The 22,037-nt window shown below is 43.1% G+C and overlaps 1 protein-coding gene across 1 annotated transcript in view; it reads right to left on the bottom strand.

Moving 5' to 3' along the window:
* SERP2 (stress associated endoplasmic reticulum protein family member 2) overlaps window positions 1-17,034 on the bottom strand; it is a 46,775-nt gene extending 29,741 nt beyond the window's left edge. Inside the window, exon 1 of the mRNA XM_040422010.1 lies at window positions 16,893-17,034. Coding sequence (XP_040277944.1) covers window positions 16,893-16,976 — 84 coding nt within the window. The 5' untranslated portion in view covers window positions 16,977-17,034. The remainder of the gene's footprint in view (window positions 1-16,892) is intronic.
* Between the last annotated feature and the right edge of the window lie 5,003 nt (window positions 17,035-22,037).

The raw sequence follows: 22,037 nt of genomic DNA, 5'->3' as shown, positions 1-22,037 counted from the left end.
ATTAGGCAAATGAGTATTTTGACCACATCATCCTCTTTATGCATGTTGTCTTACTCCAAGCTGTATAGGCTCGAAAGCCTACTACCAATTAAGCATATTAGGTGATGTGCATCTCTGTAATGAGAAGGGGTGTTGTCTAATGACATCAACATCCTATATTAGGTGTGCATAATTATTAGGCAACTTCCTTTCCTTTGGCAAAATGGGTCAAAAGAAGGACTTGACAGGCTCAGAAAAGTCAAAAATAGTGAGATATCTTGCAGAGGGATGCAGCACTCTTAAAATTGCAAAGCTTCTGAAGTGTGATCATCGAACAATCAAGCGTTTCATTCAAAATAGTCAACAGGGTCGCAAGAAGCGTGTGGAAAAACCAAGGCGCAAAATAACTGCCCATGAACTGAGAAAAGTCAAGCGTGCAGCTGCCAAGATGCCACTTGCCACCAGTTTGGCCATATTTCAGAGCTGCAACATCACTGGAGTGCCCAAAAGCACAAGGTGTGCAATACTCAGAGACATGGCCAAGGTAAGAAAGGCTGAAAGACGACCACCACTGAACAAGACACACAAGCTGAAACGTCAAGACTGGGCCAAGAAATATCTCAAGACTGATTTTTCTAAGGTTTTATGGACTGATGAAATGAGAGTGAGTCTTGATGGGCCAGATGGATGGGCCCGTGGCTGGATTGGTAAAGGGCAGAGTGCTCCAGTCCGACTCAGACGCCAGCAAGGTGGAGGTGGAGTACTGGTTTGGGCTGGTATCATCAAAGATGAGCTTGTGGGGCCTTTTCGGGTTGAGGATGGAGTCAAGCTCAACTCCCAGTCCTTCTGCCAGTTTCTGGAAGACACCTTCTTCAAGCAGTGGTACAGGAAAAAGTCTGCATCCTTCAAGAAAAACATGATTTTCATGCAGGACAATGCTCCATCACAGGGCGTCCAAGTACTCCACAGCGTGGCTGGCAAGAAAGGGTATAAAAGAAGAAAATCTAATGACATGGCCTCCTTGTTCACCTGAATTGAACCCCATTGAGAACCTGTGGTCCATCATCAAATGTGAGATTTACAAGGAGGGAAAACAGTACACCTCTCTGAACAGTGTCTGGGAGGCTGTGGTTGCTGCTGCACGCAATGTTGATGGTGAACAGATCAAAACACTGACAGAATCCATGGATGGCAGGCTTTTGAGTGTCCTTGCAAAGAAAGGTGGCTATATTGGTCACTGATTTGTTTTTGTTTTGTTTTTGAATGTCAGAAATGTATATTTGTGAATGTTGAGATGTTATATTGGTTTCACTGGTAAAAGTAAATAATTGAAATGGGTATATATTTGTTTTTTGTTAAGTTGCCTAATAATTATGCACAGTAATAGTCACCTGCACACACAGATATCCCCCTAAAATAGCTAAAACTAAAAACAAACTAAAAACTACTTCCAAAAATATTCAGCTTTGATATTAATGAGTTTTTTGGGTTCATTGAGAACATGGTTGTTGTTCAATAATAAAATTAATCCTCAAAAATACAACTTGCCTAATAATTCTGCACTCCCTGTATAAGTGGTCAGAAACTTGTAAATAACTCATGAAAGAATAAAGTTACGTTAAAACCAAGCACACCATTGTTTTTCTTGTGAAATTCCCAATAAGTTTGATGTGTCACATGACCCTCTTCCTATTGAAAAAACAAAAGTTGGATTCAAAATGGCCAACTTCAAAATGGCCACCATGGTCACCACCCATCTTGAAAAGTTTCCCCCCTCACATATACTAATGTGCCACAAACAGGAAGTTAATATCACCAACCATTCCCATTTTATTAAGGTGTATCCATATAAATGGCCCACCCTGTACATCGCAATTGTACAAAAATTCATGACTACTATAGGCAAAGTGAACTGATTGAGAAGACATTTTTAGAAAAAGGCTATACAGAAAGTTGCTTGAGAGAGTGTAAAGATGCAGTTGCAAAAGAAAGTAGACAAAAGATAAAAGAACAGGAAGATGACAACGTTGCCTCTGAGAAAATGAGGCTAGCGTTTATCACTCAGTTTAGTGATAGTGCCGGCTTGATAAAAAATGCAGTAAGAAAAAACTGGGCGGTTTTAAAGAACGACCCGGTTCTTGGAGGGTTAATTCCAGATAAGCCAACTGTAATATATAAGAAAGCACCAAATATTAAAGACAAATTGGTTCACAGCTGTTTGCCTATACATCAACAAAAAAGTAAAAACCATTCATTCACTTGGTGCGGTTTCTGTGCGGTTTGCAAGGTGCGCACAAGAGAAAACAGACAAATTAGAACTGAAGAGGTGACTTCAAACAGCAAGGGAGTAACCTACACTGTGCAAGGAGAATTAACCTGTGAAAGTATGGGGGTCATCTAAATTCTGGAGTGCCCATGAGGCCTCCAGTATGTTGGACAGACTTTTAGGAAGTTGAAAACTCGCTTACAGGAGCATTTAAGAAACATCAAAATAGGAGTTGACACACATAGTGTTTCAGCTCACTTCAAGAAAGCACATAATAAAAACCCACAGGGGTTAAAGTTTGTGGGGTTGGAAAGGGTTCAGATGAATTGGAGAGGGGAGGATCCGATTAAAAAAATTAATAAAAAGGAGGTCGAATGGATTTACCGTCTGGGTACACTGCAACCTGATGGGTTAAATATAGAATTTGATATCAAGACATGCCTGAAGGGGTGATGAAAGATACCCAAAACAACTACGGTTCCATCGACATGGTTGTAAAGTATGTGTGCTTTTCATGTGAATAATGCTGGAGGAGAGGAATGCGGTTATATCCGTATTGCAAGCTAATATCAAGATATGTCTAAAGGGGTTTTAAGATTATGAACATGTGTGTTTTTGTATGTGAATAGGGCTAGAGAAGAGGAATGCGTTTTTTTGCTGCTATGTAAACTGTGAGGTAGAAGAAAAACAATTTATTTGCCTTATTAGAAAATGTGTTGATTGAGGATGATTTTATAGAAGACTTGTTTGTATTGCCGATTTTATGGAGTTTTTTGGAGTTGCACTTTTGGGATTGTTTAAATGGTCTATTTAATTAGTACTCACCTGAATATAAAAGGGTGGGGAGAATAAGTGCATTCAGAGCAGCCCCTGACGAAGCAAGATAAGGCGAAACCCGGATCAGGCATCATTTTATACTTTTATATGCATGAGACTTTTTATCTATGTGAGTATAATAAAACCATTTGTTTAATGAATTGTTGCGGTACCTCACTATGTTCAGTCCTCTAATTTAACATCCAGGAGGTGAGAAATCTGAATGTGAAGGGAACCTTAAATCCAGTGATCGAGTGCATCTAAAGATACCATCCACCTACCTTATTCATCCACGCTCCTATGGAAAGAGTTTGAGCCGCGCGGTCTTTTTTTTGTACAAAGGACTGAGTGTGAATTGGAACCTACTTCACTACAGACCTGCTGCGCTCCAAGGGACTTTGTGGTTTGGGACAAATTTTATATACAAATTTTGTATATTTGTGTTAGGATCATTTTGTTAATGTCATTTAAATTTTTTAGGACATTGGAAGGCTTAGAATTTGTATAAACAATGTTTAAACTTTTCAGTAAAATTTCCAAAACAGACAGTTTAAAGGCAATTTATGTTTATGATTGCACTTGGCTAAAAATTATATTTTCAATTGGCCTTTATTAAAAATATTGAGCCATTCTGTCACAAAGGGTTAACTGTTTTTCTAACTCTGTGACTGGTACTTTCACTTAGTGACGGTCATATAATAAACCTGATCTCTAAACTACTGAGAGGTCATAAACACTTATTTAAAGAGGACCTTTCACCGATCCTGACATTGTGAACTAAGTATCATTACATATACAGCGGCGCCCAGGGATCTCCCTCACTGCACTTACTATTATCCCTGGGCGCCGCTCCGTTCCCCCGTTATCTCCTCCGGTATGTTCAGGGACTTGGTTATAGTAGGCGGAGTCTGCCCTTGTTCTGTGGGCGTCTCCTTCTCCTAGGCTGTAGCGCTGGCCAATCGCATCGCAGAGCTCACAGCCTGGGAGAAAAAAACCTCCCAGGCTGTGAGCTCTGCGCCGCGATTGGCCAACGCTACAGCTGCCCTAGGAGAAGGAGATGCCCGCAGAACAAGGGCAGACTCCGCCTACTATAACCAAGTCCCTGAACATACCGGAGGAGATAACGGGGGAACGGAGCGGCGCCCAGGGATAATAGTAAGTGCAGTGAGATCCCTGGGCGCCGCTGTATATATCCTGATACTTAGTTCACAATGTCAGGATCGGTGATAGATCCTCTTTAAGCCACATTCTTATCAGTAAGATAAGAACTGAGCTATAGTGTTTATAAGGGCGGAGAGCAGAGATAAGGAGCCGTCTGCTCCCCAACTGACATAAAAGAGAGAAAATCCACAGGCAACTAGTAGAGCATCTCAGCTCTGTACACAAAAAAAATTCAATATTTTTATTATAGACCAATTGAAAAAATTATTTTTAGCTCAAAATTATTACAATGCAATAAAATAAATTGACCCCAAAGGTGTCCATAGCCTTTAAGGACCAATTCAGTTCTGAAATCACTTTGAAAGGATTACATAGTAGAAACTACCCATAAATTACCCCATTTTAAAAACTACACCCCTTTAATTTAAAGCTAATTTTAGAAACATTATTAACCCTTTAGGTGTTTCACAGGTGTTTTTTCCTGTAAATAGCAAGGGTTAGGCCCCTTTCACATGAGCGAGTTTTCCTGTGCGGGTGCAATGCGTGACGTGAACGCATAGCACCCGCACTGAATCCTGACCCATTCATTTCAATGGGTCTGTGTACATGAGCATTTTTTTTTTCCATGCATCAGTTCTGCGTTGAGTGAAAAACATAGCATGTTCTATATTTTGCATTTTTCACGCTGCCCTGTACCCATAGAAGTGGATGGGGCTTCAGTGAAAAGTGCATTGCATCTGGAAGCAAGTGCGGATGCAATGCGTTTTTCACTGATGGTTGCTAGGAGATGTTGTTTGTAAACCTTCAGTTTATGTGTGAAAAAAGCATCAAAACACATTGCACTCGTGCAGAAAAAACTGAACGCAATTGCAGACAAAACTGACTGAACTTGCTTGCAAAATGGTGCGACTTTCACTGAATGCACCCTGAACACATCCGGACCTACGCTCGTTTGAAAGGGGCCTTACCAGAAAAAACAAACCTCCTTATTGATTACCCTGATTATGCAGTTTACAGAAACACCCCATAAACTGCTGTATAGGCACACAGTAGGACTCAGAAAAGAAGGAGCGCCATATGGTTTTTGGAGGGCAGATTTTGTACAATGATTTTCGGGTGCCATGTCGCACTTGAAGAGACCCTGAGGTAGTGAAAACCCTCCAAAAGTGACCCCATTTTGGAAACTACAACCCTCAAGGAATTTATGAGTAGTATAGTGAGTGCTTTCACCTCAGATATGTTTCATAGAATTTAGACACATTTGGATGTGAAAATGAAAAATTTTAATGTTTACAATAAAAGCCCCAGGTTTTTCATTTTCACAACGGGAAACAGAAGAAAATGCACTCCACATTTGTTATGCATTTTCTTGAGTATGGAAACACCCCATATAAGGTCGTAACTTGCTATTTTCATACATGGCAGACTTCGAATGGAAGGAGCACCATCAGGATTTTCAAATATGGAATTTGCTAAAATGGGTTTTAAGAGCTATACATTTTTAAATTCTTTGCTGTCTGAACGGTGGGAGGGCTAATTTTTTATGGACAAGTCATAGTTTTTATTCACACCATTTTGGGGTACATTTGGCTTTTTAACCACTTAAGGACCACAAGTTTATACCCCCCTAAAGACCAGGCCCTTTTTTACAATTCTGCACTACACTACTTTCACCGTTTATTGCTCGGTCATGCAACTTACCACCCAAATGAATTTTACCTCCTTTTCTTCTCACTAATAGAGCTTTCATTTGGTGGTATTTCATTGCTGCTGACATTTTTACTTTTTTTGTTATTAATCGAAATTTAACGATTTTTTTGCAAAAAAATGACATTTTTCACTTTCAGTTGTAAAATTTTGCAAAAAAAACGAGATCCATATAGAAATTTTGCTCTAAATTTATAGTTCTACATGTCTTTGATAAAAAAAAAATGGTTTGGGTAAAAGTTAGGGTAAAAGTTATAGCGTTTACAAACTATGGTACAAAAATGTGAATTTCCGCTTTTTGAAGCAGCTCTGACTTTCTGAGCACCTGTCATGTTTCCTGAGGTTCTACAATGCCCAGACAGTACAAACACCCCACAAATGACCCCATTTCGGAAAGTACACACCCTAAGGTATTCGCTGATGGGCATAGTGAGTTCATAGAACTTTTTATTTTTTGTCACAAGTTAGCGGAAAATGATGATTTTTTTTATTTTTTATTTTTTTCATACAAAGTCTCATATTCCACTAACTTGTGACAAAAAATAAAAACTTCTATGAACTCACTATGCCCATCACGAAATACCTTGGGGTCTCTTCTTTCCAAAATGGGGTCACTTGTGGGGTAGTTATACTGCCCTGGCATTCTAGGGGCCCAAATGTGTGGTAAGGAGTTTGAAATCAAATTCTGTAAAAAATGACCTGTGAAATCCGAAAGGTGCTCTTTGGAATATGGGCCCCTTTGCCCACCTAGGCTGCAAAAAGTGTCACACATCTGGTATCTCTGTATTCAGGAGAAGTTGAGGAATGTGTTTTGGGGTGTCTTTTTACATATACCCATGCTGGGTGAGATAAATATCTTGGTCAAATGCCAACTTTGTATAAAAAAATGGGAAAAGTTGTCTTTTGCCAAGATATTTCTCTCACCCAGCAGGGGTATATGTAAAATGACACCCCAAAACACATTCCCCACCTTCTCCTGAGTACGGGGATACCAGATGTGTGACACTTTTTTGCAGCCTAGGTGGGCAAAGGGGCCCATATTCCAAAGAGCACCTTTCGGATTTCACAGGTCATTTTTTACAGAATTTGATTTCAAACTCCTTACCACACATTTGGGCCCCTAGAATGCCAGGGCAGTATAACTACCCCACAAGTGACCCCATTTTGGAAAGAAGAGACCCCAAGGTATTCGTTGATGGGCATAGTGAGTTCATGGAAGTTTTTATTGTTTGTCACAAGTTAGTGGAATATGAGACTTTGTATGAAAAAAAAAAAAAATCAGCATTTTCCACTAACTTGTGACAAAAAATAAAAAATTCTAGGAACTCGCCATGCCCCTCAAGGAATACCTTGGGGTGTCTTCTTTCCAAAATGGGGTCACTTGTGGGGTAGTTATACTGCCCTGGCATTTTCCAGGGGCCCAAATGTGTGGTAAGTAGGTAAATGACCTGTGAAATCCTAAAGGTGCTCTTTGGAATATGGGCCCCTTTGCCCACCTAGGCTGCAAAAAAGTGTCACACATGTGGTATCGCCGTATTCAGGAGAAGTTGGGGAATGTGTTTTGGGGTGTCATTTTACATATACCCTTGCTGGGTGAGAGAAATATCTTGGCAAAAGACAACTTTTCCCATTTTTTTATACAAAGTTGGCATTTGACCAAGATATTTCTCTCACCCAGCATGGGTATATGTAAAATGACACCCCAAAACACATTCCCCAACTTCTCCTGAGTACGGCGATACCAGATGTGTGACACTTTTTTGAAGCCTAGATGCGCAAAGGTGCCCAAATTCCTTTTAGGAGGGCATTTTTAGACATATGGATACCAGACTTCTTCTCACGCTTTGGGGCCCCTAGAATGCCAGGGCAGTATAAATACCCCACATGTGACCCCATTTTGGAAAGAAGACACCCCAAGGTATTCAATGAGGGGCATGGCGAGTTCATAGAATTTTTTTTTTTTTTTGGCACAAGTTAGCGGAAATTGATATTTTTAATTTTTTTCTCACAAAGTCTCCCGTTCCGCTAACTTGGGACAAAAATTTCAATCTTTCATGGACTCAATATGCCCCTCATGGAATACCTGGGGGTGTCTTCTTTCCGAAATGGGGTCACATGTGGGGTATTTATACTGCCCTGGCATTCTAGGGGCCCTAAAGCGTGAGAAGAAGTCTGGAATATAAATGTCTAAAAAATTTTACGCATTTGGTTTCCGTGAGGGGTATGGTGAGTTCATGTGAGATTTTATTTTTTGACACAAGTTAGTGGAATATGAGACTTTGTAAGAAAAAAAAAATAATAATTCCGCTAACTTGGGCCAAAAAAATGTCTGAATGGAGCCTTACAGGGGGGTGATCAATGACAGGGGGGTGATCAATGACAGGGGGGGTGATCAATGACAGGGGGGGTGATCAATGACAGGGGGGGTGATCAATGACAGGGGGGGTGATCAGGGAGTCTATATGGGGTGATAACCACAGTCATTGATCACGCCCGTGTAAGGCTTCATTCAGACGTCCGTATGCGTTTTGCGGATCCGATCCATCTATCAGTGCATCCGTAAAAATCATGCGGACATCTGAATGGAGCTTTACAGGGGGGTAATCAATGACAGGGGGGTGATCAGGGAGTCTATATGGGGTGATCACCACAGTCATTGATCATGCCCCTGTAAGGCTTCATTCAGACGTCCGGATGCGTTTTGCGGATCCGATCCATCTATCAGTGGATCCGTAAAAATCATGCGGACGTCTGAATGGAGCTTTACAGGGGGGTAATCAATGACAGGGGGGTGATCAGGGAGTCTATATGGGGTGATCACCACAGTCATTGATCACGCCCCTGTAAGGCTTCATTCAGACGTCCGGATGCGTTTTGCGGATCCGATCCATCTATCAGTGGATCCGTAAAAATCATGCGGACGTCTGAATGGAGCTTTACAGGGGGGTAATCAATGACAGGGGGGTAATCAATGACAGGGGGGTGATCAGGGAGTCTATATGGGGTGATCAGGGGTGATCAGGGGCTAATAAGGGGTTAATAAGTGACGGGGGGGGGGGGTGTAGTGTAGTGTAGTGGTGCTTGGTGCTACTTTACTGAGCTACCTGTGTCCTCTGGTGGTCGATCCAAACAAAGGGGACCACCAGAGGATCAGGTAGCAGGTATATTAGACGCTGTTATCAAAACAGCGTCTAATATACCTGTTAGGGGTTAAAAAAAACACATCTCCAGCCTGCCAGCGAACGATCGCCGCTGGCAGGCTGGAGATCAACTCTCTTACCTTCCGTTCCTGTGAGCGCGCGCGCCTGTGTGAGCGCGCGCGCCTGTGTGCGCGCGTTCACAGGAAATCTCGGCTCACGCGAGATGACGCCTATTGGCGTTAGTGTGACCTGGGAGCGCCGCAGAAATGACGCCTTTCGGCGTTAGCGTGACGGTAAGTGGTTAATCACAAAATTTCAATTTAGTCTGCTTTTTATTTTTTATGGGGTTCACCATGTGGTAACTTTATTATGTGGGTTGATATGATTATGACGATACCAAATGTATACAGTACAGACCAAAAGTTTGGACACACCTTCTCATTTAAAGAGTTTTCTTTATTTTCATGACTATGAAGGCATCAAAACTATGAATTAACACATGTGGAATTATATACATAACAAACAAGTGTGAAACAACTGAAAATATGTCATATTCTAGGTTCTTCAAAGTAGCCACCTTTTGCTTTGATTACTGCTTTGCACACTCTTGGCATTCTCTTGATGAGCTTCAAGAGGTAGTTCCCTGAAATGGTCTTCCAACAGTCTTGAAGGAGTTCCCAGAGATGCTTAGCACTTGTTGGCCCTTTTGCCTTCACTCTGCGGTCCAGCTCACCCCAAACCATCTCGATTGGGTTCAGGTCCGGTGACTGTGGAGGCCAGGTCATCTGGCACAGCACCCCATCACTCTTCTTCATGGTCAAATAGCCCTTACTTTCAAAGTTTTCCCAATTTTTCGGCTGACTGACTGACCTTCATTTCTTAAAGTAATGATGGCCACTCGTTTTTCTTTACTTAGCTGCTTTTTTCTTGCCATAATACAAATTCTAACAGTCTATTCAGTAGGACTATCAGCTGTGTATCCACCTGACTTCTCCTCAACGCAACTGATGGTCCCAACCCCATTTATAAGTCAAGAAATCCCACTTATTAAACCTGACAGGGCACACCTGTGAAGTGAAAACCATTTCAGGGGACTACCTCTTGAAGCTCATCAAGAGAATGCCAAGAGTGTGCAAAGCAGTAATCAAAGCAAAAGGTGGCTACTTTGAAGAACCTAGAATATGACATATTTTCAGTTGTTTCACACTTGTTTGTTATGTATATAATTCCACATGTGTTAATTCATAGTTTTGATGCCTTCATAGTCATAAAAATAAAGAAAACTCTTTGAATGAGAAGGTGTGTCCAAACTTTTGGTCTGTACTGTATATGGGGTCATTTATCAAGCTGGTGTAAAGTAGAATTAGCTTAGTTGCCCACAGCAACCAATCAGATTCCACCTTTCATTTTTGACAGCTCCTTTGGAAAATGAAAGGTGAAATCTGAGTGGTTGCTATGGGCAACTAAGCCAGTTCTACTTTACACCAGTTTTTTAAATGACCCGAATAGTTTTTCATGGTTTATTACTTTTGCATTATAAAATAATTAATATTTTGAATCACCATGTCTTTTAGACTTTTTGATCGCTCGATATGCATTTTGGGAAGTGACCACAAAATAGCTGTTCTGGCTTTTTTTTTTACGGCGTTCACCTGACGGGATAGATCATGTGATATTTTTACAGAATAGGTAGTTATGGATGTGGCGATATCAAATATAATTTTTTTTAAGTTTTACACAATAAAAGCATTTTTGGAAATATGTTTTTGGGTCACCATTTTTTTATGGCAATGGTCTTGTGTGGGCACTCGTTTTTTTGTCAGATGAGTTGACATTTTCATTGATACCATTTAGGGGTACATAGCACTTTTGGCACAGTTTTTATTTATTTATTTATTTATATTAAACTTTGTGCTCCTCATGAGGTCATAAAAGACATTTAACATTACTTTTTTATTTATTTCTGATTTCTCCTGTAACTGGGGCTGACATAGTAGCCCCAGTTACAAGGGAAATACAGTCCCCAGAAAGGCTGTACAGAACACAGATATTCAAATGTCTGTGAATCACAGACTTGTGCTAAGGCCTTAAGGCTCATGCACACCACCGTGGTTTGTTTCCACATCCAATCCTCAATTTTTTGCGGGTTGCATGCGGACCCATTCACACCACTGACCTGGATCTTAAGGCTAGGGCTACATGGCGTCATATGTCGTGCGACAAAAAGAGAACAACTACATTGCGACAAGTGTCGTGCAACATTCATGTCGCACCACCACCAATGTCGCGCAACATTTGTTGCAATGATAGTCAATGGTACAGCACTGCGACATCCGAAAAGCTGCGAATGCAACTTGTCGCAGTAGATTTTTTGCAACTGTCGTGTTGCAGTATGTTGCAGTGCAACACCATTGACTATCATTCTAAAAATTGTCGTGCGACTTTTGTGCGACAACTGTCACCATGTAGCCCTAGCCTAAATCTGTGGCATGTCAATTTATACTGTGGATTTCACCCTTTCCAATGCAAAGTGTTTTTTCTCTGCTGCAGATTACAAGCAGAAACACTGCAGAAAATCTGCAGCTAATCATTCACACGTAATTCCAGCCTAACCGCTCGTGTACACGAACGTGTGCCAGCCGTGCCCGTATTGTGGCCCGCAAATACGTAATGTACGGACACCATCCGTGTGCGCACCCTTTCACAGATGCGGACCCATTCACAGGTGTGCTGTCTGTATCTTTTGCGACCCCATTGAGATGAACGTGTCCACATCTGATCCGCAAAAAATTCGGATCAAGTGTGCATGAGCGCAACAATCCGCATCGTGTGAAATTACCCTAAGGGTACCTGCACTCGGGTGTGAGTAAACGCACATAAGAGCCACACAAATTTTCATGCGGATTTATGTGCGTTCCTGCACCAAAATCCTCAATTCCTAACAGCGGATTTGATGCTGTTGTGCCGCAGATCTTATTCTTATTGGAAAAGGGTGAAATCCGCAGCTAAGGCTTCTTTCACATCTGTCATGGATCTGCAAAAACGCTTCCGTTACAATAATACAACCGCATGCATCCGTCATGAACGGATCCGGTTGTATTATGTCTTCTATAGCCAAGACGGATCCGTCATGAACACCACTGAAAGTCAATGGAGGAGGGATCCGTTTTCTATTGTGTCAGAGATCCGTCTTGCTCCGCACCACTTAGCGGACAGAAAAACGCTGCAGGCAGTGTTTTGGTGTCCGCCTCCAGAGCGGAATGGAGACTGATCGGAGGCAAACTGATGCATTCTGAGCGGATTCTTTTCCATTCAGAAGGCATTAGGGCAAAACGTATCCGTTTTGGACCGCTTGTGAGAGCCCATGACGGATCTCAGAAACGGAAAGCCAAAACGCTAGTGTGAAAGTAGTCTAAAACGGCAAACATACCGTAATTGACATGCTGTGGATTTGGAAATACGCGCAACAGGTCAATTTTTTTGCACAGAAACAATCTGCAAAGTGTACATAAGATTTGTGTAATCTCCTACACTTTGCTGGTACTGTACTACAGTACGCTGCGGAAAAATCGCACATATTCGGCAATATGGGCAGGTGGCTCATGGGTGCCTTCACAGATGGCAGATTTTGTTGCAGAAATTTCTGCGACTGAAAATCAGTTCCATTCATCTGAATGGGGTTGTTTTGGAAAGAAGAGCATGGATTTCTAAAAGCCTCATTCAGATGAACAGAATTGATTTATCAAACTGGTGCAAAGTAGAGCTGGCTTAGTTACCCATAGCAACCAATCAGATTCCACCTTTCATTTTTCACAGCTCCATTGGGAAATGAAAGGTAGAATCTGATTGATTGGAATGGGCAACTAAAGCTACTTTCACAACAGCATTTTTGCTGGATTCGTCATGGATCAGCAAAAAACACTTCCGTCATGAGGATACAACCGTCTGCATCCGTTCTGAATGAATCCGGTTGTATCATCTTTAAAATAGCCATGACAGATCCGTGATGAACTCCATTGAAAGTCCGTCCGGATCCGTTTTGCACAGCACATTGCGGACATAAAACCGCTGCTTGCAGCGTTATTCTGTCCGCGATGGGGACGCAGCCAAACGGAATGCATTCTGGTGCACTACGTTTCGTTCAGTTTTGTCCCCACTGTCAATGAATGGGGACAAAACTGAAGCGTTTTTCCCCGCTATTGAGATCCTATGACCGATCTCAATAGCAGAAAGGGAAAGCGCAAGTGTGAAAGTAACATAGCATTATATTGATTTATGATGCTATGTAACCCTTAGGCCCCTTTCACACGAGAGAGTATTCCGCGCGGGTGCAATGCGTGATGCGAACGCATTGCGCCCGCACGGAATCCGGACCCATTCATTTCAATGGGGCTGTGTACATGTGCGTTGGTTTTCACGCATCACTTGTGCGTTGCGTGAAAATCGCAGCATGGTCTATCTTCTGCGATTTTCACGCAACGCTGGCCCCATAGAAGTGAATGGAGCTGCGTGGAAATCGCATTGCATCCGCAAGCAAGTGCGGATGCGATGCGTTTTTCACGGATGGTTGCTAAGAGATGTTGTTTGTATACATTCCGTTTTTTATCACGCGTGTGCAAAACGCATCAAAACGCATTGCACCCGCGTGGAAAAAAACTGAACAACTGAACGCAATCGCAGACAAAACTGACTGAACTTGCTTGTGTGAAAGAGGCCTAAGGCCCCTTGCAGACAAGCATGTCCGGATTAGGTCCGGATGCGTTGCGTCTGCGATCAGGGAAAATCGTGCAAATGCGTACACAATTTCAGTAATTTTTGACTGCGATTGCGTTGCTTTTTCCACGCGAGAGCAATGTGTTTTGCACGCGCATGATTGTGGTACCCAGACCCGAACCCGGACTTCTTCACTGAAGTTCGGGTTTGGGTTAGGTGTTCTGTAGATTTAATTGTTTTTCCTTATAACATGGTTATAAGGGAAAATAATAGCATTCTTAATACAGAATGCTTAGTACAATGTGGATTGAGGGGTTAAAAAAGATTTAAAAAATTAACTCACCTCATCCTGTTGTTCGCGCAGCCGGCATCCTCTTCTTTCTTCTTCTTTCAGGACCTGCCAAAGCACCTTTGATGATGTAATTGCACTCACCACATGGTGAGCGCAGTGACGTCAGCGCAGGTCCTGCTGAATGAAGATAGAAGATTCTATCTTCATTCAGCAGGACCTGCGCTGACGAGCGCGATTACGTCATCAAAGGTCCTTTGGCAGGTCCTGAAAGAAGAAGAAAGAAGAGGATGCCGGCTGCGCGAACAACAGGATGAGGTGAGTTAATTTTTTTAAATCTTTTTTAACCCCTCAATCCACATTGTACTAAGCATTCTGTATTAAGAATGCTATTATTTTCCCTTATAACCATGTTATAAGGAAAAACAATTAAATCTACAGAACACCTAACCCAAACCCGAACTTCAGTGAAGAAGTCCGGGTTCGGATCTGGGTACCACAATCAGTTTTTTCTTACGTGCGTGAAAAACGCATTGCAACCGCGTGGAAGAAAAACTGAGCAACGCAATCAAAACTGACTGAAATTGCGTACGCACTCGCACAATTTTCCCTGATCTCAGTCGCAACGCATCAGGACCTAATCCGGACACGCTTGTCTGCAAGGGGCCTAAGGGTTAACTAGTATCATAAATCAATATAATGCTATGTGACCGCACCACAGACAAAAAAAGTGTCCTGTCTATTCTTAACGCGGATTCCATGAAAATCTTTGCCAAAACCGCATTAAAAGAACATGTCAGAAAAAAGGCGCATGGGAAAAAAAAAAACTAATGAGGATTGAGGTTTTTTTCAGCACTGAAAATACTCCATGTGAACCTAGCCTGAGTATATCCACACATACTGGAAATGGTAGTGGATAATCCAAAGTGGTTTTAGCAAAAGTTCCGCTGAAAAAAATACAACAAAAAACGCATGTAATATATGCGGCTTTTGCTGCAGAAAAGCCAGCGGACTTCATCCCTTCACCACAGGTCTATTTCCGCTGCAGTTTTTGAATGCAGAGTAGGCATGGAGATTTCTTAACATCTCATCCACTTTGCTGGTGCTGTACAACGCTGCACAAAAATCTGCAGTGTCAAACCTGCAGCTATTCAGTCTTGTGTGAACACAGCCTAATACTACTATGCAAAAGAGCACAGCTCACTTTTGTGGGAGCGGCAGTAGGACCCCTTTCCTAGGTGGATGACCCCTTTTAAGGGTTTACTCACAGGGAGCGTTATTTTAAGCCATGGATTTGTTGCATGTTACATGTGGATTTTGATAGGAATTTGCCACAAAAATAGCATAAACCCACATGCAATGCATGGATATTTTGCTGCAGAAAAATCCATGGTGTGACTCCACTCTAAGGCCTCATGCACATGGCCGTTGCCGTATTGCGGCCCGCAATATGCGGGCACAGGCTGTGTGCTCCCTGCATCACGAATGCGGACCCATCCACTTGAATGGGTCCGCAATCCGGAGCTGCGGTGCGGAACGTGGTGTTTCTGTCCGTGCCTCCACACCGCAAAAAAATAGAACATGTTCTATTTTTTTGCGGTGCAGATGGATCACGAACCCATTCAAGTTGAATGGGTCTCGATCCGTCCCGGCCGCCACACGGATGTTGCCCGTGCATTGGGGACCGCAAGTTGCAGTCCCCAATGCACGGAACGTCCGTGGGCATGAGGCCTAACACTAAGCACAGCTATGTGGTGCAGTCGCAATGTGATGTAGTATGGGCCGCAGCGGGCTCTAATTGGTGGTCTTCATCAGGGATGAGCGAAATTGTGTTTTCAAGTTTGGCGTACAATGTTCGGGTTATCTAAGAATGCCATTATGGATTCCGCTACCACGGACGGAATTCTTAGATAACACGAACCTTGTAAGCACAAGTTCGCTCATCCTTAGCCTTCATTCATTTAAATAGTGTCCGCTAAAGCCGCGGGGTCGTACCCTTTGGGTAGGTTCACAGGACACTGGATTCGAAGGGAATTGGAAGGACTTCTTCTTCCTGCTGGATCCACTTCTAGCTTTGGATTTTAAAAAATGGCCTCAAAGCCTCCTCCATGTGAACCTACCCTATTACAGCCTGGACTGATCACCATAGGGCCGTGATGGCTAACCTCCAGCACTCCAGCTGTGGTAAAACTACAACTCCCAGCATGAACTCTTGCTTGGCTGTTTTTGGAACTCCATAGAAATGAATAGGGCATGCTGGGAGTCGTAGTTTTAACACAGCTGGAGTGCCGGAGGTTAGCCATCAGCCACAACACCTGACTACGGAGGCCATACCATAAGGCCTAACCCTGGTTGCTATGGGCAACAGCTGCATTTTATGTATTCATTTTTGCTTTTCTAAGGTCCACGTTGAGACACACAAGAAGTGATAGCCCTAATGAATACTGTGGTTTGTACATAGCTCCCAGGAGACCTCATTTCTGTATGGAGCCGCCTGCTACAATATGGGAAAATCAATATACACCAGGAAAGCAGACTTGGGAAACCTGTAGCTTCCTGGCTGCTGTAGAACTACAACTCCCATCATAGCCAATAGCATGACTGCACCTGCAGGCTGAGTGAACAGCTGGGCAGCCATCTGAGAACAGCTCTGACATATGACAGCATTCATACTGACTGCACACAGCAACCCCCTAATCCACAGCGATCCGGTACCGCAGCACACACTGCACCCCTATAGTGTGACCCGCATGCACACCGCACACAAAGGCTGGCGACTGCACACACAGCGACGCCTGCAGCCCCCCATGTCCTTCCTCACCAGGGTCTTGGCCACGTTTCCTCTCTGTGTGATGTTTTTGCTGTGTTTCTCGTTGGCCATCCGGATCCTCTGCTTGGCCACCATAGTCTTCACGGGAAGCGAGGCCGGCTAGTCAGCGGATAACGGGCGTGCAGAGCGCAGCCGGAGCGATTCCCGGAGACCAGACGTAAGAGCTCCCCCTGTCGGCAGATACCTGTCCATAGCACTGGAAGAGCCACCGTGGGTGATGGAGGCTTTCCAAGTCGGTGCAAGGGCTGCTCCATCACCTCAGTGACGGAGGACCGGGAGGAGGGTCACACAGAGGGGCAGAACCGCAGTCTCACCATGTGCCAGCCATTGTGCCTATTAGTATTGTCACAGTGCCCATATGCCATCTATATATTACATATGTACCAGCCATTGTGCCTATTAGTATTGTCAAAGTGTCCATATGCCATCTATATATTACATATGTGCCAGCCATTGTTCCTATTAGTATTGTCATAGTGCCCATATGTCATCTATATATTACATATGTGCCAGCCATATTGCCTATTAGTATTGTCATAATGCCCATATGCCATCTATATATTACCCATGTGGCAGCCATTGTGCCTATTAGTATTCTCATAGTGCCCATATGCCATCTACAGTGGATATATAAAGTCTACACACCCCTGTTAAAATGTCAGGTTTCTGTGATGTAAAAAAATGAGACAAAGATAAATCTAAATTTCCACCTTTAATGTGACCTATAAACTGTACCACTCAATTGAAAAACAAACTGAAATCTTTTAGGTAGAGGGAAGAAAAAACATAAAAATAAAATAATATGGTTGCATAAGTGTGCACACCCTTAAACTAATACTTTGCTGAAGCACCTTTTGATTTTATTACAGCACTCAGTCTTTTTGGGTATGAGTCTATCAGCATGGCACATTTTGACTTGGCAAGATTTGCCCACTCTTCTTTGCAAAAACATTCCAAATCTGTCAGATTGCGAGGGCATCTCCTGTGCACAGCCCTCTTCAGATCACCCCACAGATTTATCAATCGGATTCAGGTCTGGGCTCTGGCTGGACCATTCCAAAACTTTAATCTTCTTCTGGTGAAGCCATTCCTTTGTTGATTTGGATGTATGCTTTGGGTCGTTGTCATGCTGAAAGATGAAGTTCCTCTTCATGTTCAGCTTTCTAGCAGAAGCCTGAAGGTTTTGTGCCAATATTGACTGGTATTTGGAACTGTTCATAATTCCCTCTAGTTTAACTAAGGCCCCAGTTCTAGCTGAAGAAAAACACCCCCTTGGCATGATGCTGCCACCACCGTGCCTCACTGTGGGTATGGTGTTCTTTTGGTGATGTGCATTGTTGTTTTTGCGCTAAACATATCTTTTGGAATTATGGCCAAAAAGTTCGACCTTGGTTTCATCAGAACATAACACCTTTTCCCACATGCTTTTGGGAGACTTCAGATTTGTTTTTGCAAAATGTAGCCTGGCTTGGATGTTTTTCTTGGTAAGAAAAGTCTTTCGTCTTGCCACTCTACCCCATAGCCCAGACATATGAAGAATACAGGAGATTGTTGTCACATGTACCACACAGCCAGTACTTGCCAGATATACCTGCAGCTCCTTTAATGTTGCCGTAGGCCTCTTGGTAGCCTCCCAGACCAGTTTTCTTCTCGTCTTTTCATCAATTTTGGAGGGACGTCCAGTTCTTGGTAATGTCACTGTTGTGCCATATTTTCTCCACTTGATGATGACTGTCTTCACTGTGTTCCATGGTATATCTAATGCCTTGGAAATTCTTTTGTATCCTTCTCCTGACTGATCCCTTTTAACAATGAGATCCCTCTGATGCTTTGGAAGCTCTCTGTGGACCATGGCTTCTGCTGTGGGATGTGATTAAGAAAATTTACGGAAAGACCAACTAGAGCAGCTGAACTTTATTTGGGGTTAATCATAGGCACTTTAAATTATGGCAGGTGTATGCTGACTCCTATTTAACATGATTTTGAATGTGATTGCTTAATTCTGAACACAGCTACATCCCCAGTTATAAGAGGGTGTGCACACTTATGCAACCACATTATTTTTTATTTTTTTGTTTTCTTCCCTCTACCTAAAAGATTTCAGTTTGTTTTTCAATTGAGTGGTACAGTTTATAGGTCACATTAAAGGTGGAAAAAGTTCTGAAATGATTTATCTTTGTCTCATAATTTTACAGCACAGAAACCTGACATTTTAACAGGGGTGTGTAGACTTTTTATATCCACTGTATATATGACCCATATGCCAGCCATTGTGCTTATTTCATGGTATTGTTCACAGTGCCCATATAATAGGACCAACCACCGTGCCTGTATGACATTCAGAAAATCTTTCTATTAGTTCTGTCCATAGAGCCCATATGCGATCGCGTCTATGTGATAATGCTATCCATATGCCAGTCATTGTGCCTGTTTCATAGTATTGTTCATAGTGCCCATATAATAGTACGGAACACCTTGCCTGTATGATATTCAGAATACTTTTCTATTCGTTGTGCCCATATGCCATCTATAGTGCCTCTGTGATAACTCTATAAATAGTATCGTCCATAGTGTCCATATATTAGTACCAACCAAGGGGACCATATAATATTACACCACATTCACATGACAGCTGTGCGACGGCCATTTTCAGGACCATTGCAGTCTATGGGTCTATTCACATGACCGTTTTTTAAACAGCACATGAATAACCTGCATCAAAAAATAATGTTTGTACAGGGGAGCTGTCACCTCTCCTGACATGTCTGGTGTAATAGCTGCTTACCTTCCCATTGTCATAACAGTTCTGAAGAACCTCTATTCTTATGACTCTATGATGTGCCGTTCTCTTATTCCTGCTAGAAGTTTATGGATAAAGATACAGATGGGTGTTACTAGTTGGCGGGGAGAGGGGGGGGGTCCCTGCACAGTCTGCCACTGGAAGCTCTCATTGGACAATGTTAGACAGTGTAGGAACACCCCCCAAATGGTAACTCCCACCTGTACCTTTATCCATATACAGTGATCCCTAGAGATACAACGGCCTCAGGATACAATGTGTTCAACATACAATGCTTTTTCTTGGGACATAAGTTGAAACCGGACTCAGCATACAGTTACTCAGTTCCAATCAATCACCATGGCCATTTCACTAGTAAAACACCTTTATTGGATGTCTAGTAGCTCCTTTGTGATACTAAATGGTCTGTCTGTGCCAGGATGAGCGTCTCCTTTGGACACCAGGAGAGCTGTGGGTTCATTTTGATTTTCTGGTACGTGTATATCCCATGGAAGACCCTGAAGAAGCTCCTGCTCTCTCCATAGAAGGTGATTTACAGTTTCCAGCATATACTTCTGTTTTATGTAAGGACTTGCTTTATCTGTCTTGGTTATCTGCTTATTTTTTCTTAAAGCTTCACTTTTTCTAATCTTGAGATGACACTTTTGGGCTTTGGAACCAATTACTGGTTTTCCATAGAGTTATGGACTCACACTACAATGGTTTCAACTTTCAATGGTCATCCCAGAACCGATTAGTATTGTAACTTGAGGGACCACTGTCCTTCTAGCAGGAATAGTAGAAGAATGGCACAACACAGAGTCATAAGGAATGTGGATTACAATTACGGTATTTACTGAAACTGACATGTCAGGAGAAGTGACAGGTCCTCTGTAATGGCCGTTTTTCAGAAACCCATGAAGAAGACTCTTTTGCTATTTTTTTCACGGTTGTAAGATAGTAAAGGGGTATTCTGGCATCAGCAAATACATTTTATCCTCTGTATAACCAAAAGTTATACAACTATCCAAACATTGTTTCTGTATCTATTCTTCACGGTTTTTCAGAACTCTGCTTGCTGTCTTTCAATAGTAATATTCATTGGTTAATTCAATATGTCTACCACTTGACCAGGACAGATCTTTATGCACTGGGAGCAATGGGTAGTAGAGGGTAGGTGTCTGCCTAGGGTGCCACCTCGCTACCCTCGCTATCATGGCCGATGAGCCATGATGACCTCACCGCTACCTCCTGCTCCAGGTCGCTTGTGAGTGTGTCATCACGCGAGACTGGAGCGGTGATGTTATGTGGACCACCTGCATTGGGACGCGCCAACACAGGCCACAGATCGGAAGAGGTATGTGATCTGCAGGGCAGATGGTGGGGGAGTGGGAGTGAGGTACCGTAAGTGTTTTTTATTTTATTTTTTAAAACACTAAGCCATTGCATACTGGGAGCACCAAGGCACTAGGGGAGCATTATTTACTATCACTGGGGGGAGCATTATATACTGGCACTGGGGGCACCAAGGCACTGGGGGGAGCATTATATACTGACATTGGGGGCACCAAGGCACTGGGGGGAGCATTATACATTGGCACTGGGGGCACCAAGGCACTGGGGGGAGCATTATATATTGGCACTGGGGGCACCAAGGCACTGGAACTTGGGGGAGCATTATATACTGGCACTGAGGGAGCATTATTTACTGGCACTGGGGGGAGCACTATATACTGGCACTGGGGGGAGCACTATATACTGGCACTGGGGAGAGCACTATATACTGGCACTGGGTGGAGCATTGTATACTGGCACTGAGGGAGCATTATTTACTGGCACTGGGGGGAGCACTATATACTGGCACTGGGGGGAGCACTATATACTGGCACTGGGGGGAGCACTATATACTGGCACTGGGGAGAGCACTATATACTGGCACTGGGTGGAGCATTGTATACTGGCACTGAGGGAGCATTATTTACTGGCACTGGGGGGAGCACTATATACTGGCACTGGGGGGAGCACTATATACTGGCACTGGGGGGGGCACTATATACTGGCACTGGGGGGAGCACTATATACTGGCCCTGGGGGGAGCATTATTTACTGGCACTGAGGGAGCATTATTTACTGCCACTGGGGTGTGCACTATATACTGGCACTGGGGGGAGCACTATATACTGGCACTGGGGGGAGCACTATATACTGGCACTGGGGGGAGCACTATATACTGGCACTGGGGGGAGCACTATATACTGGCACTGGGGGGAGCACTATATACTGGCACTGGGGGAGCATTATTTACTGGCACTGAGGGAGCATTATTTACTGCCACTGGGGTGTGCACTATATACTGG

This window comes from Bufo bufo, chromosome 3 (assembly GCF_905171765.1).
Source record: "Bufo bufo chromosome 3, aBufBuf1.1, whole genome shotgun sequence".
NCBI classification, from domain to species: Eukaryota; Metazoa; Chordata; class Amphibia; order Anura; family Bufonidae; genus Bufo; species Bufo bufo.
Note: the sequence above shows the minus strand (reverse complement) of the source record. Positions and strands in the feature narration are given on the sequence as shown.